At 37.5% G+C, this 12,147-nt stretch overlaps 1 protein-coding gene across 1 annotated transcript; it reads left to right on the forward strand.

Moving 5' to 3' along the window:
• The first annotated feature begins 5,680 nt into the window (after nucleotides 1-5,680).
• Nucleotides 5,681-10,130, forward strand: LOC145683548 (uncharacterized). Its single transcript, XM_081754890.1, has 2 exons — nucleotides 5,681-9,914; nucleotides 10,016-10,130. The coding sequence occupies exon 1, from the start codon at nucleotides 5,722-5,724 to the stop codon at nucleotides 9,622-9,624; it is 3,903 nt and encodes a 1,300-aa protein (XP_081611016.1). The 5' UTR covers nucleotides 5,681-5,721; the 3' UTR covers nucleotides 9,625-9,914; nucleotides 10,016-10,130.
• The last annotated feature ends 2,017 nt before the right edge of the window (nucleotides 10,131-12,147 follow it).

Consider the following 12,147-nt stretch of genomic DNA (forward strand, 5'->3'; position numbering starts at 1 on the left):
GGGGGCATCAAAGAAAGTGATTTAAATGGTACTACCTAACCCAACCTCTTTATTATCTTCGATTCCATTTGTTATCTTTCTGCTTACCTTCACGGATCCCCTGAGGTATATCAAGGACTGTTGTAATCGTTTCACAGACTGAATATTATATTCTAAATAAATATAATAATTATTATTTATATTTTATTCTGTAGTTAATAAGTAAATTTTGTAGAATAAAATATTGAATATTTTGTACTTCAAAATATTGAAGGGGACGCGTCCCCCTCGTCCCCCCGCCAGAGACGCCCATGGCCAGCCACACACGAACTTGATACAAACAACTAAAGTTCATAATCCCCAAAGACAGCTTGACAATTTCAATTGTTTCTGCCAACACTTGGAAGTTTCAAGAAAAATGTGCGAATACAAGTAGTTGTTTGTACATAAAGGAAACTATGCAGTAATTGATTGTCCTAGCTTATGATACTTCATTCAACTAAGCGGGGGAGGAAGTTTTTTTTTTTTCTTTTTCAAAAGATTTAATTTGTCATGTCATATGGTGCAGTAGCAACAGGAAAAAATAAATTTCTTCTTTTCATACGAAACATCCTTGGCAAGAATGTTGTATGTGTGTCGCCCCAATTATTTTACATTTAGAGTGAATGTTTAATGCAGGAAGCATTAACGGGAATTTGAGATTTCAAGATTGGAGGGTAGATCATTAACAAGATCAGGTATGCGGATGATACGGTTATAATAGCTCAAACTGAAGAAGGACTCCCATGAGATGATTGACAAAATAGTTGACATCGGAAAACTGTATGGAATGGAAAATAACATCGAAAAGTCGAAAGCGATGAGAATATCTCGTGGAAACACGCCCTTACGGATCAGAGTTGAACAAAGAGAACTCGCTGAGGTCGATAATTTCAAGTATCTGGGAAGTATTTTGACGAGGGACGCTTACTGCACAGAAGCTCAAATCTGTCTTCTACATTGGAGGGGGTGAATAAGACCGTTTTCTTTTTTCTTTCTTTATTTTCTTTTCTTTCTTTCATTCTTTCTTTTTTTGTTAAGCGATGCTCAAAATATTTATGAAATTGGAAAAACAAGAATGCTTTGGAGGATCACGGAGCAGAGTTGTCTTCAACATTGGGAAGCGGGCAGATTTGGGGCTTATTCTGAGGAAGACATCAATTTTATCTTCACTTTCCTTTGTGGCAATCGGACACAAATCATCACATTTCTCCCCCCAAAAAACACATTTCATATCGTATTATTGAAGGGAACAGTCCCCCTTAGTTCCAAGATTGGAGGGGACATGCCCCCCTCATTTCCCCGGGGACAGTGTTATTAGTAGTAGGCCCCCCCGTATATCTAGTCGAGTCAGCAAAAATTTTCTCGATTCTGATTGGCTGAGAGAGGTCACGTGACGTTAGGCCCCGCCCACGCGGGAAATTCAAATTTTCCAGGTCACGTGGTATGACGTCATGAGTCACCCTGCGGGGAAATCCCTCATTCTCTTTTATGACCGGGATTTTTGAAATTTGTTCCCTTTTACGGGTAAGATGTGTGATTCTGATTGGTTGACAGCTGTCACGTGATCTTAGACCCTGCGATATTTGAAAATTCGTTCCCTTTTACGGGTAAGATGAGTGTTTATGATTGGCTGACAGAGGTCACGTGATCTTAGGCTCAGGGATTTTTTAAAATTTGTTCCCTTTTATGGGTAAGATGAGTGGTTTGGTACCTTGAATTTGATTGGTTGATAGAGGTCACGTGATCTTAAGCCCCTGTGACTTTTGAAATTTGTTCCCTTTTTACGAGTAAGATGAGTGCTTTGGTACCTCGATTCTGATTGGCCGACAGAGGTCACATGATCTTAGACCCCCCACACACCCCATGAGTGAAATATAGAGCGATATGTCGGTGATCACCCTAGACCTGTATTTTAGAATTTTGTTCCCTTTTAATGGTTATCCTTAAAGTTCCCATGAAGGGTTCAACCTCCTCCTTAAATAACCCTTTTATGGTATGATATTGTACTGAAGTTTACCTTAAATATTATCGTTCTCTCTTTGACAGATAAGATGATTCTTACCTTGATGGAGATCCTGTCCTTGAATTAGTAGCCTATGTCTCTGGAAGTAACAATGGTGAAAGAGGGGTGTCGCTTGTAGATTTCTTATAACACATTGTTGTGAGTTTAAGCGATTTATTGCTCAGTAAGCGCTTCATTAATGGAAACAGTGTTGCCAGATTTTTTCTTACCTAAACTGCTCCGATTCTTTTCGAAACGGTTCCGCAGAGTACAAGAAATTTTAAACTAAAATTTTTTTTCGAACTAAAGAAATTTTGTAACTAAAAATTTTCGAACCAAAAAAAATTGAAACAAAAACTTTTCGAACTAAAAATTTTGAAACAAAAATTTCAAAAAAAATTTCGAACTAAAAAATTTAAACACAAATTTTTCGAACAAAATAATTTTAAACTAAAAACTTTCGAAATAAATTTTCAAATCAAAAAATTTTCGAACTAAAAATTTTGAAACAAAAAAGTTTAAACAAAAAATTTTCGAACTAAAAATTTCAAAAAAATTTCGAACTAAAAAAAATTGAAACAAAATTTTGTCGAAGTAAAACATTTTTTAAAAACAAAAGTTTCGAACTAAAGATGTAAATCACATCTAAAAAATTTTCAAATCAAACTTTTTATCGAACCAAACTTTTAAAATTTTCGAACTAGAAATTTAAACCAAGTTTAAGAAAAAATCCTAAGAAATGTTTTTTCAGGAATCGAACTCAGGTCTTTCAAACCAAAGATGTGTATGCTAACCGCTTAAATGAATTCGGTTTTAATCGATCTTGGTGGGTTTCGAACCATGGTCCTTGAAAAGGATACACATATACTTTAAGAAAATAAATCTGACAGTGTAACGCTTCTCAAATCAAACTTTTTATCGAACTAAACTTTTAAAATTTTCGAACTAGAAATTTAAACCAAGTTTAAGAAAAATCCTAAGAAATGTTTCTCCAGGAATCGAACTCAGGTCTTTCAAACCAAAGATGTGTATCCTAACCGCTTAGCTATGAATGAATTCGGATTTAATCATGCTTGGTGGGTTTCGAACCATGGTCCTTGAAAAGGATACACTTATACTTTAAGAAAATAAATCTGACAGTGTAACGCTTCCGTTCGTGGATTAAAATAAAATGATGATAGACTTCTTTGTGTGACGACATAGAAGTACATATGATTGAAAAATGCAAACGTCAGCGAATCGCATTACTTTAGTTTTACTACGAACGTGTCAGCATGATTCATGAAAAAAGCAAACATTGACATTCACGTGTGGAATATGAGGAAAATGAAATGTCGTCACAGTTACGACATGTAGTGACATGATCCTGGCAGAAGGGAATTGGCATCGAAATTGCGATACTAGATGTTGTAACTATTGAGAAACGTGAATGACGTCACGATCGATTGTTACACATCGTTTTGGTTCGTGATTCATGACAAAAGCAGCGAGCGTTTTGATTGGTTCGTTGTGATGTCATTTTATAAATTTCCTCGTTTCTGATTGGCTGACGGTGACATCGTTTTCGCAGCGACCTAAATAAAAATCTAAATTTCATTTTTCAAATCCTACATCGCTCTCAACTAGCGAGTGAAGAAGATCTCCTTTTAAAAGTGTCTTTATTTAAGAAGCTTCATTGCACCGACTTTTTATTCATTGAATTGAGGTAAGTTCAGTGAGATTTTATTTGTCACCCAAGATTCGAAAATCATTTGTGGGCGGATCACGAATACACTGTTTTACTTTTAGTACGAAATATTTAGACTATGAAGAAATTAGTGGAATGGGAAAGTGGGAGTACGAATCAGGAACCTCCACACATTAAAAGTAAGCACGATAAATGATATGGTTTAGCGTCCCTTCAGCGAGCGCCCGTCGGGAATTGAACCATGGCCAGAAAAATGTGTGCGCTTAGTTTTGAAAAGAATGCATTAGAAAATTTTAGAAACTATGTCTGAGAATAATATGGTTCGATTCCCTTTAAAAGCATTAGCGACCCCTTCAGCTTAACGTGATATTCGAGCAACCGCCCCGGGATTGAACCAAGGCCAGAGGCGTGTACGTCAACCATTTAGCTTAGTTTTGAAAAGAATGTATGATAACGCATGAGAATATTAAATTTCAGAAAAGACTTGACAGCGATCCGATGTGGGAAAGCAAACCCACCGAGGATTGAACCAGGACCTTCCACGTTAGAAGCATGTACGCTAACCACTTAGCCACGAGTGCATGAATATGTGGTTAAAAAGATTTACGCTATACAGATTTTGTTTTGACAATTACGTATGTGTTACGTTAACGGTTGGTGAATCTCTTCAACTTGCAAACGCATCATTTAAAGGTCGTTGTGAGTAGAAAAAATGCTTACGCGTACTTTATCACATCTCAGTACTGTTGAAACATTCATTCATGCATTCTTTTTTATCACTATAGAATGGTAGGTCAGTTACATGCTACAGCAATAAAACACACATTTCAGTAACATAATTATTTTTAAAAAAACTTTGATTTCTAGTACATGTGCTTTCATAATGAGATTCTGAACGTCACCGCCAGGGGAATCAAACTCAGGACCTTTACATGAATTGCTTAGTTAATTATTTATCATGAATGTTATGATTTCCTGGGCTAAGCGGTTAGCATACGTACCTTTGGCGTGGGAGACCAGGGTTCGATTCCCGGCGGGGAGCTCATGTGGTTCGGATTCCACGTTAATCAGTAGGTCCACGTCTCATATAGCCTCGCTGCTGAAAGGGACGCTAAACTAAAAAATCAAAAAATCAACTCAAATTCACGCTGCTCAATTCCTTTTTTCCCATTACATATTTGTTTTACCGTACCTGTTTGTTTGTTTTCATTTTTTAATCATGGTCCAATCGGGTTTTACTGTTCGCAATGAAATCACTCGTCATTATAGACGATTTATGTACGTTTATGTATTATGAGGTGTGCACGTCAACCATTTAGCTTAGTTTTGAAAAGAATATATGATAACGCGTGAGAATATTAAATTACAGAAAAGGCTTGACATGCCCCGACGTGGAAAGCAAACCCACCGAGGCTTGAACCAGGACCTTCCACGTCCGAACCATGTACGCTAACCGCTTAGTCACAATAATAATAAAAAAAATACGCTATACAGATTTTGTTTCGACAATTACGTATGTGTATCGTTAATGTTCGATGAGTCTCTTCAACTTGCAAACGCATCATTTAAAGGTCGTTGTGAGTAGAAAAAATGCTGACGCGTACTTTATCACATCTCAGCACTGATGAAACATTCATTCATTTCATGCATTCTTTTTATCACTATAGAATGGTAGGTCAGTTAAATGCCGATGTAGTGCTCTCGAGTTTGACAGCAATAAAACACTCATTTCAGTAACATAATTATTTTTTAAAAAACTTTGATTTCTAGTACACGTGCTTTCATAATGAGATTCTGAACGTCACCGCCAGGAATCAAACTCAGGACCTTTACATGAATTGCTTAGTTAAGAATTTATCATAAACGTTATGATTTCCTGTTTATCAGGTGATTAAGATTTTTCTTTCTTCTTTTCTTTTGTAGTAAATTCACGCTGCTCAATTCCTTTTTTCCCCACATTACATATTTGTTTTACCGTAATTGTACCTGTTTGTTTTCTCCTTTTATTAACATGGCCGAATCGGGTTTTACTGTTCGCAATGAAATCACTCGCCATTATAGACGATTTAACATCGAGGGCAGAATGCTCGAAATTCAATTCAACGCACCACCCGTAGGAACCGATATCATACAGTATGTACACAACAGTTTCCAAGCAATGCTGGACCATTTGTTAGCCAATGTCGACGATGAGGCGATGGTTGGTTTATCAGTAATATCGCCACGGAACACGAATAAACCGTTTTGGGTGAGTTTTCGCCAAGCCCGAAACTTGACACTGGAAACGATGTGGGCCTCATTCGAAAGAGTGTTACAAAGTAACAATGCATTTCTCCTGCACGAGCCATTCACCGTGCATTTTCATCGTGTCGATATTCCACGTGGCTATGGCGGTTTGCGGCAAGGAGTACTTCAAAATGAAGAATTATTACGTTGCAAACGAGGGATTGTACGTGTAAAAAATCAAGATTCAAGGTGTTTGGCGTACGCCCTTGTTATTGCTATTGGCCTGAAGGCATACAAGAATGTGGATATGAAACGACATAAGCAGTATCAATATCAAACAAAATGTATTGTGGACGATGAAGTGGATGCATTATGTGCAAATGCAGGAGTCAATTTGGATCATGGTGCCAGTGTAAATGAAATTCGACAATTCCAGGCATACCTCAAAGAATATAAAATTACTGTGTATACTAGTTTCACAGGCCGTGACATCATGTACGAGGGGCCCAACGACGAAAATCGCACTCCCATAAATTTGATTTGTTTGGCTGGACATTTTGACATCATCCAATCTTTAACTGCTTGTTTTGCAACCAAGTTCTACTGTGAAGCGTGCCATAAAAAGTATAGTAAACGCAATGAGCATGTGAAAAATTGTCCTGTAACGTGCTCCAAATGTCTACAGAGACCTCTATGCGACAAGAACCAAACGCTAGTGCTGTGTAACGACTGCAATCGTCAATTTTACGGCGAAGAATGTTTTAATAATCATCGTAATATTGTATATCATCAAGGGGAACCTGTATGCAAAATGGTGCAGCAATGTACTAGATGTTACAGAGTTTATTCTTTTGTACGAAGTGGAGAACGCATGCATGATTGCAATGAGATCTTTTGCAATGTTTGTAAGAAGATTGTTCCGGGATCACATCAATGTTTTATGCTTCCTGATCGACAATGTTTGAAACCTGGTGTTCCTTCACTCATGCACGCAAAGAAAGCCTTGTTGATATTCTATGATATAGAATCTATGCAGGACACGAATATTGGCGATAATACGTATGTACACATTCCAAATTTATTGGTTGCACAACAAGTATGTTATGCATGTGTTGAAAACAATAATATCCAGCAGTCTTGCAGTACGTGTGGTCAGCGCCAGCATATTTTCCAAGGAGAGGATCCAGTTTATGATTTTCTCCAGTACTTGCGGGAACGTCGTCCCAATATAAATAGGATTTTCTGTGTCGCGCACAACGCTAAGGGCTACGATGGACATTTCATCCTAAAGGCTATGGTAGAACAATGCCAATGGAGACCTGACGTTATATTAAATGGGACCAAGATACTGAGTTTAACCTTGAATAATCTGACGTTCATTGACTCGTTGAACTTCCTACCTATGGCATTAAGTAAATTGTCAAAAGCGTTCAATTTACCCGCAACCAAAGGCTACTTCCCACATTTCTTCAACACCAAGGAGAATCAATCATATATTGGACCACTTCCAGAAACAAAGTATTATGGTGCAGATGAAATGGCCGTCGAAGACAGGAACAAGTTCATGCAGTGGTACAACGATCATCGTAATGATACGTTTGATTTCCAGAAAGAAATTATCAAATATTGTATTCAAGATGTCAATGTACTGCGACAAGCATGCGTTTCGTTTATGACGTCATTTGAAACAGAAACCAAAGTGAATCCCTTCTTGGAGACGATCACGATTGCCAGTGCTTCCAATTTAGTATTCCGCCGGAATTTCCTTAAACCCAACACCATAGGAATTCTACCGGCACATGGCTATCGATGGAGAAGTACCCAATCGATCGCTGCAATGCAATGGCTGGCCTACATTGAAAAAAGCGAAGAAAAACAAATCTTACATGCGGCCCGACAAAAAGAAGTGTTTATTGCGGGATTCCATGTTGATGGTTACTACCAAGATCCTGAGACGTTAGAGGAGCACATCTACGAGCATGCCGGCTGCTTTTACCACGGGTGTAAAGTATGTTTTACTACAGGCCGTAATCAGGCCATCTACAGCAATCCAGAAGACACCATGGAATTCCGTTATGAACGAACGCAAAGAAAAAATGCAAGACTGCGTGAATTGGGGTACATTGTACATGAAATGTGGGAGTGCGAATTTAATCAGTTCTTAAAACAAAATCCTGCAATGGCGACGTATCTGAAGAATCACCCGTACATGAACCGCAGACCATTAAATCCAAGAGATAGCTTTTTTGGAGGAAGGACCAATTGCGTGAAATTGTACCACCAAGTCGATGAAAAAGTGGGGGAAGTAATAAAATATTTCGATATTGTCTCGCTTTATCCTTATGTAAATAAGTGTGCTAAATACCCTGTAGGCCATCCACGAATTTATCTACAGGGTGATGAAAATATACCACCAATAAATAAAGTCAATGGTCTAATCAAAATGACGATATTACCAAGTCGCCATCTTTATCATGGTCTCCTGCCTTACCGATGTAACAAGAAACTACTCTTTCCACTGTGTGCTGCGTGTGCCGAAGAAATGAACCCAGACCCTACAGCAACGTGTACGCACAACGATCAGGAGCGATGCCTCACTGGAACATGGGTATCATATGAAATCCAGAAAGCAATAGAATTGGGATATCAACCAGTGGAAATTTTTGAAATTTGGGATTATGACATTGAACAATATGATCCCATCACGAAAACAGGTGGCTTGTTCACGGAATATATCAATACGTTTTTGAAATCGAAAATGGAAGCGTCTGGCTGGCCTAGTTCCTGTGTGACCGAAGAAGACAAATCAAAATTCATACAAACCGTCCTGGAGCGTGAAGGTATTGCATTGGATCGGTCCAAAATTGAAAATAATCCTGCACGAAGAAGTTTATCTAAGCTCTGTTTGAACTCATTATGGGGAAAGCTTTGCCAAAGATCAAACTTTAGCCAGACCACAATTATTGATCGGCCGGAAGAATTTTATGAAAAACTCACTTCCCCCGACATTAAACTCCATCAAATTGTACCCATCAATGATACGATGTTGTATGCGTTCTGGGAGTACAATGAACATGTGCCTGTTCAAAACCGAAACACCAATGTCGTGTTAGGTGCATTTACAACATGTCAGGCACGTCTGGAACTGTACAAGTACCTGGAAATGTTGCAGGAACGTGTTTTATATTTCGACACGGATTCTGTAATATTTACGGAGAAGCCCGGGGAGCCAACCATTGAACCTTCAACGTACTTGGGATGCTTATCGAATGAGATGGAGTCTTACGGACCACGAGCATACATCAAAACATTTGTCAGTGGAGGACCAAAAAATTACAGCCTAGAAATATACAATCCGGATACCAACGTCACCAGTTACATATGCAAAATTAGAGGATTTACATTAAATTACAATGCAGGACAACAATTAAATTTCAATACGCTAAAAGAAATGATTACAAATCAATGCCGTGGACAAGTCACCATCACTATCCCCCATAAGATATGCAGGACCAAAGACCATACCATCGTCACACGCAAAGAAGAAAAAATGTACAGTATCCAGTACACAAAACGTCGATTTAAAGAAATCAATTCTTATGATACGGTTCCGTACGGGTACGTTAAAAAACAGAAGATGGAACTGGAAAAAGAAGATGAAGAAGAAAAAACTGTAAATACCCAATAAGGCCGCCATTTCTTTTTTCCTTTTCCTTTTCTTCTTTCCCTTCCTTAACCACAAAGCAGCAACACCAAGAAGAAAATGAAGTACCCACAAGAGTTCATAAACCATCAACATCACCATCAGTGGAAGAAATGCAGTCATCTCGTATCCAAGGAGGAACCTTGACCATAAAGCAGCAACACCAAGAAAAATGCAGTACCCAGAAGAGTTCGTAAACATCCATCGGTGAAAAAAAATGCAGTGATCCTGTACCCGAGGAGGAAGATGAGCCTAAACAGATCCATCATTTACGAGTAAGTTTTATTTCTCTCTTATCAATATTGACTCATTTTTATTGTTTCAGAAAAAAAAGAAATTCTTAAATTAATCCGTCGTTTCTTCTTTTTCTTTACAGGATACGGCTACAAGATTCGAAGATGATGACGCGTCCAACATATTCATTAAACTAGATCCTGTATTTATTATGTTAATAAACTTGTATGAGAAGAGCACATACTTTTCGTTAAAATACAACAAGTTGAAAAAAAATATGTTTTATTATTTCTTGAAACCCTGAACACTTGTTTTCAAATCATGGTAATCTTGAAAATTTAAGGTGGAAAATATATTCAAGATTTGGTTTACATGATTTTGTTCGAAAAAATAATTAAAGAATTTTTTAGTGTCCAAAATTTGGTTTTAATTTAGTTCGAAAAAATTTGGATTTGAAAACTTTCAAATGTGGTTTACAACTTTAGTTCGAAACTTGTTTTTAAAAATTGGTTCGAAAATTTTTTGTTTAAATTTTTTTTCGTTCGAAAAATTTTTGTTTAATTTTTTAGTTTGAAATTTATTTGTAATTTTTGTTTCGAAATTTTTTTGTTCGAAAATTTTTTGTTTGAAACTTTTTTGTTTCAAAATTTTTTAGTTCGAAAATTTTTGTTTAAAATTTTTTTAGTTTTGAAATTTTTTTAGTTCGAAAAATTTTTTAGTTTAAAATTTCTTGTACTCTGCGGAACCGTTTCGAAAAGAATCGGAGCAGTTTAGGTAAGAAAAATCTGGCAACACTGTTTCCATTAATGAAGCGCTTACTGAGCAATAAATCGCTTAAACTCACAACAATGTGTTATAAGAAATCTACAAGCGACACCCCTCTTTCACCATTGTTACTTCCAGAGACATAGGCTACTAATTCAAGGACAGGATCTCCATCAAGGTAAGAATCATCTTATCTGTCAAAGAGAGAACGATAATATTTAAGGTAAACTTCAGTACAATATCATACCATAAAAGGGTTATTTAAGGAGGAGGTTGAACCCTTCATGGGAACTTTAAGGATAACCATTAAAAGGGAACAAAATTCTAAAATACAGGTCTAGGGTGATCACCGACATATCGCTCTATATTTCACTCATGGGGTGTGTGGGGGGTCTAAGATCATGTGACCTCTGTCGGCCAATCAGAATCGAGGTACCAAAGCACTCATCTTACTCGTAAAAAGGGAACAAATTTCAAAAGTCACAGGGGCTTAAGATCACGTGACCTCTATCAACCAATCAAATTCAAGGTACCAAACCACTCATCTTACCCATAAAAGGGAACAAATTTTAAAAAATCCCTGAGCCTAAGATCACGTGACCTCTGTCAGCCAATCATAAACACTCATCTTACCCGTAAAAGGGAACGAATTTTCAAATATCGCAGGGTCTAAGATCACGTGACAGCTGTCAACCAATCAGAATCACACATCTTACCCGTAAAAGGGAACAAATTTCAAAAATCCCGGTCATAAAAGAGAATGAGGGATTTCCCCGCAGGGTGACTCATGACGTCATACCACGTGACCTGGAAAATTTGAATTTCCCGCGTGGGCGGGGCCTAACGTCACGTGACCTCTCTCAGCCAATCAGAATCGAGAAAATTTTTGCTGACTCGACTAGATATACGGGGGGGCCTACTACTTTATTGCACCAAGAAAGTCAGTTCAAGAATTGTTATTGCCAAAGAAGCATTCAACAAGACTCATTCACTCATAACCAACAAGTTTAATACTGGACCGCGAAAGAAGTTGATCAAGTTCTACATATAAAACATTGGACTGTATGGTTCAGAGACTTCGACATTGTGCAAGTTAAAGAAATATTTATAGAGCTTCGAAATTTGATGTTGGAGGAAGATGGAGAAGATAAAATGGAAAGAGAGAGTAACAAACAAGGATGTTTTAAAACGGATAAGAGAGAAGAGGACACTTTTAGCCAGAAGCCCACCGGTAACAAAGTATGCTGGAGGTACTGCTGGAAGTAAGTCATCCAAATTCCATACCTAGCATATTTCTTTGGAACCCACTGAAAACAAAGTATGCCGAAAGTAGCCTACTAGCGAAAATATGTCATACTTGACTCATACATTCTAAATTTCGTATATTATCCTATTCCATACTATTTCATTGAGGTTGCTTAATAGTTTTTAGAAAAGCTACAGCAAAATTACAACTATGTAGTTACTTTTCACCCACCCTGTAGCCACATTTAAACAGTACTTCTTTTA

This window comes from Thermobia domestica, chromosome 4 (assembly GCF_964235325.1).
Source record: "Thermobia domestica chromosome 4, izTheDome1.hap1.1, whole genome shotgun sequence".
Taxonomy (NCBI): domain Eukaryota; kingdom Metazoa; phylum Arthropoda; class Insecta; order Zygentoma; family Lepismatidae; genus Thermobia; species Thermobia domestica.

Coding starts and splice junctions, on each gene's coding strand:
- LOC145683548 (XM_081754890.1), top strand. CDS start 5,722: ATGGCCGAATCGGGTTTTACTGTTCGCAATGAAATCACTCGCCATTAT.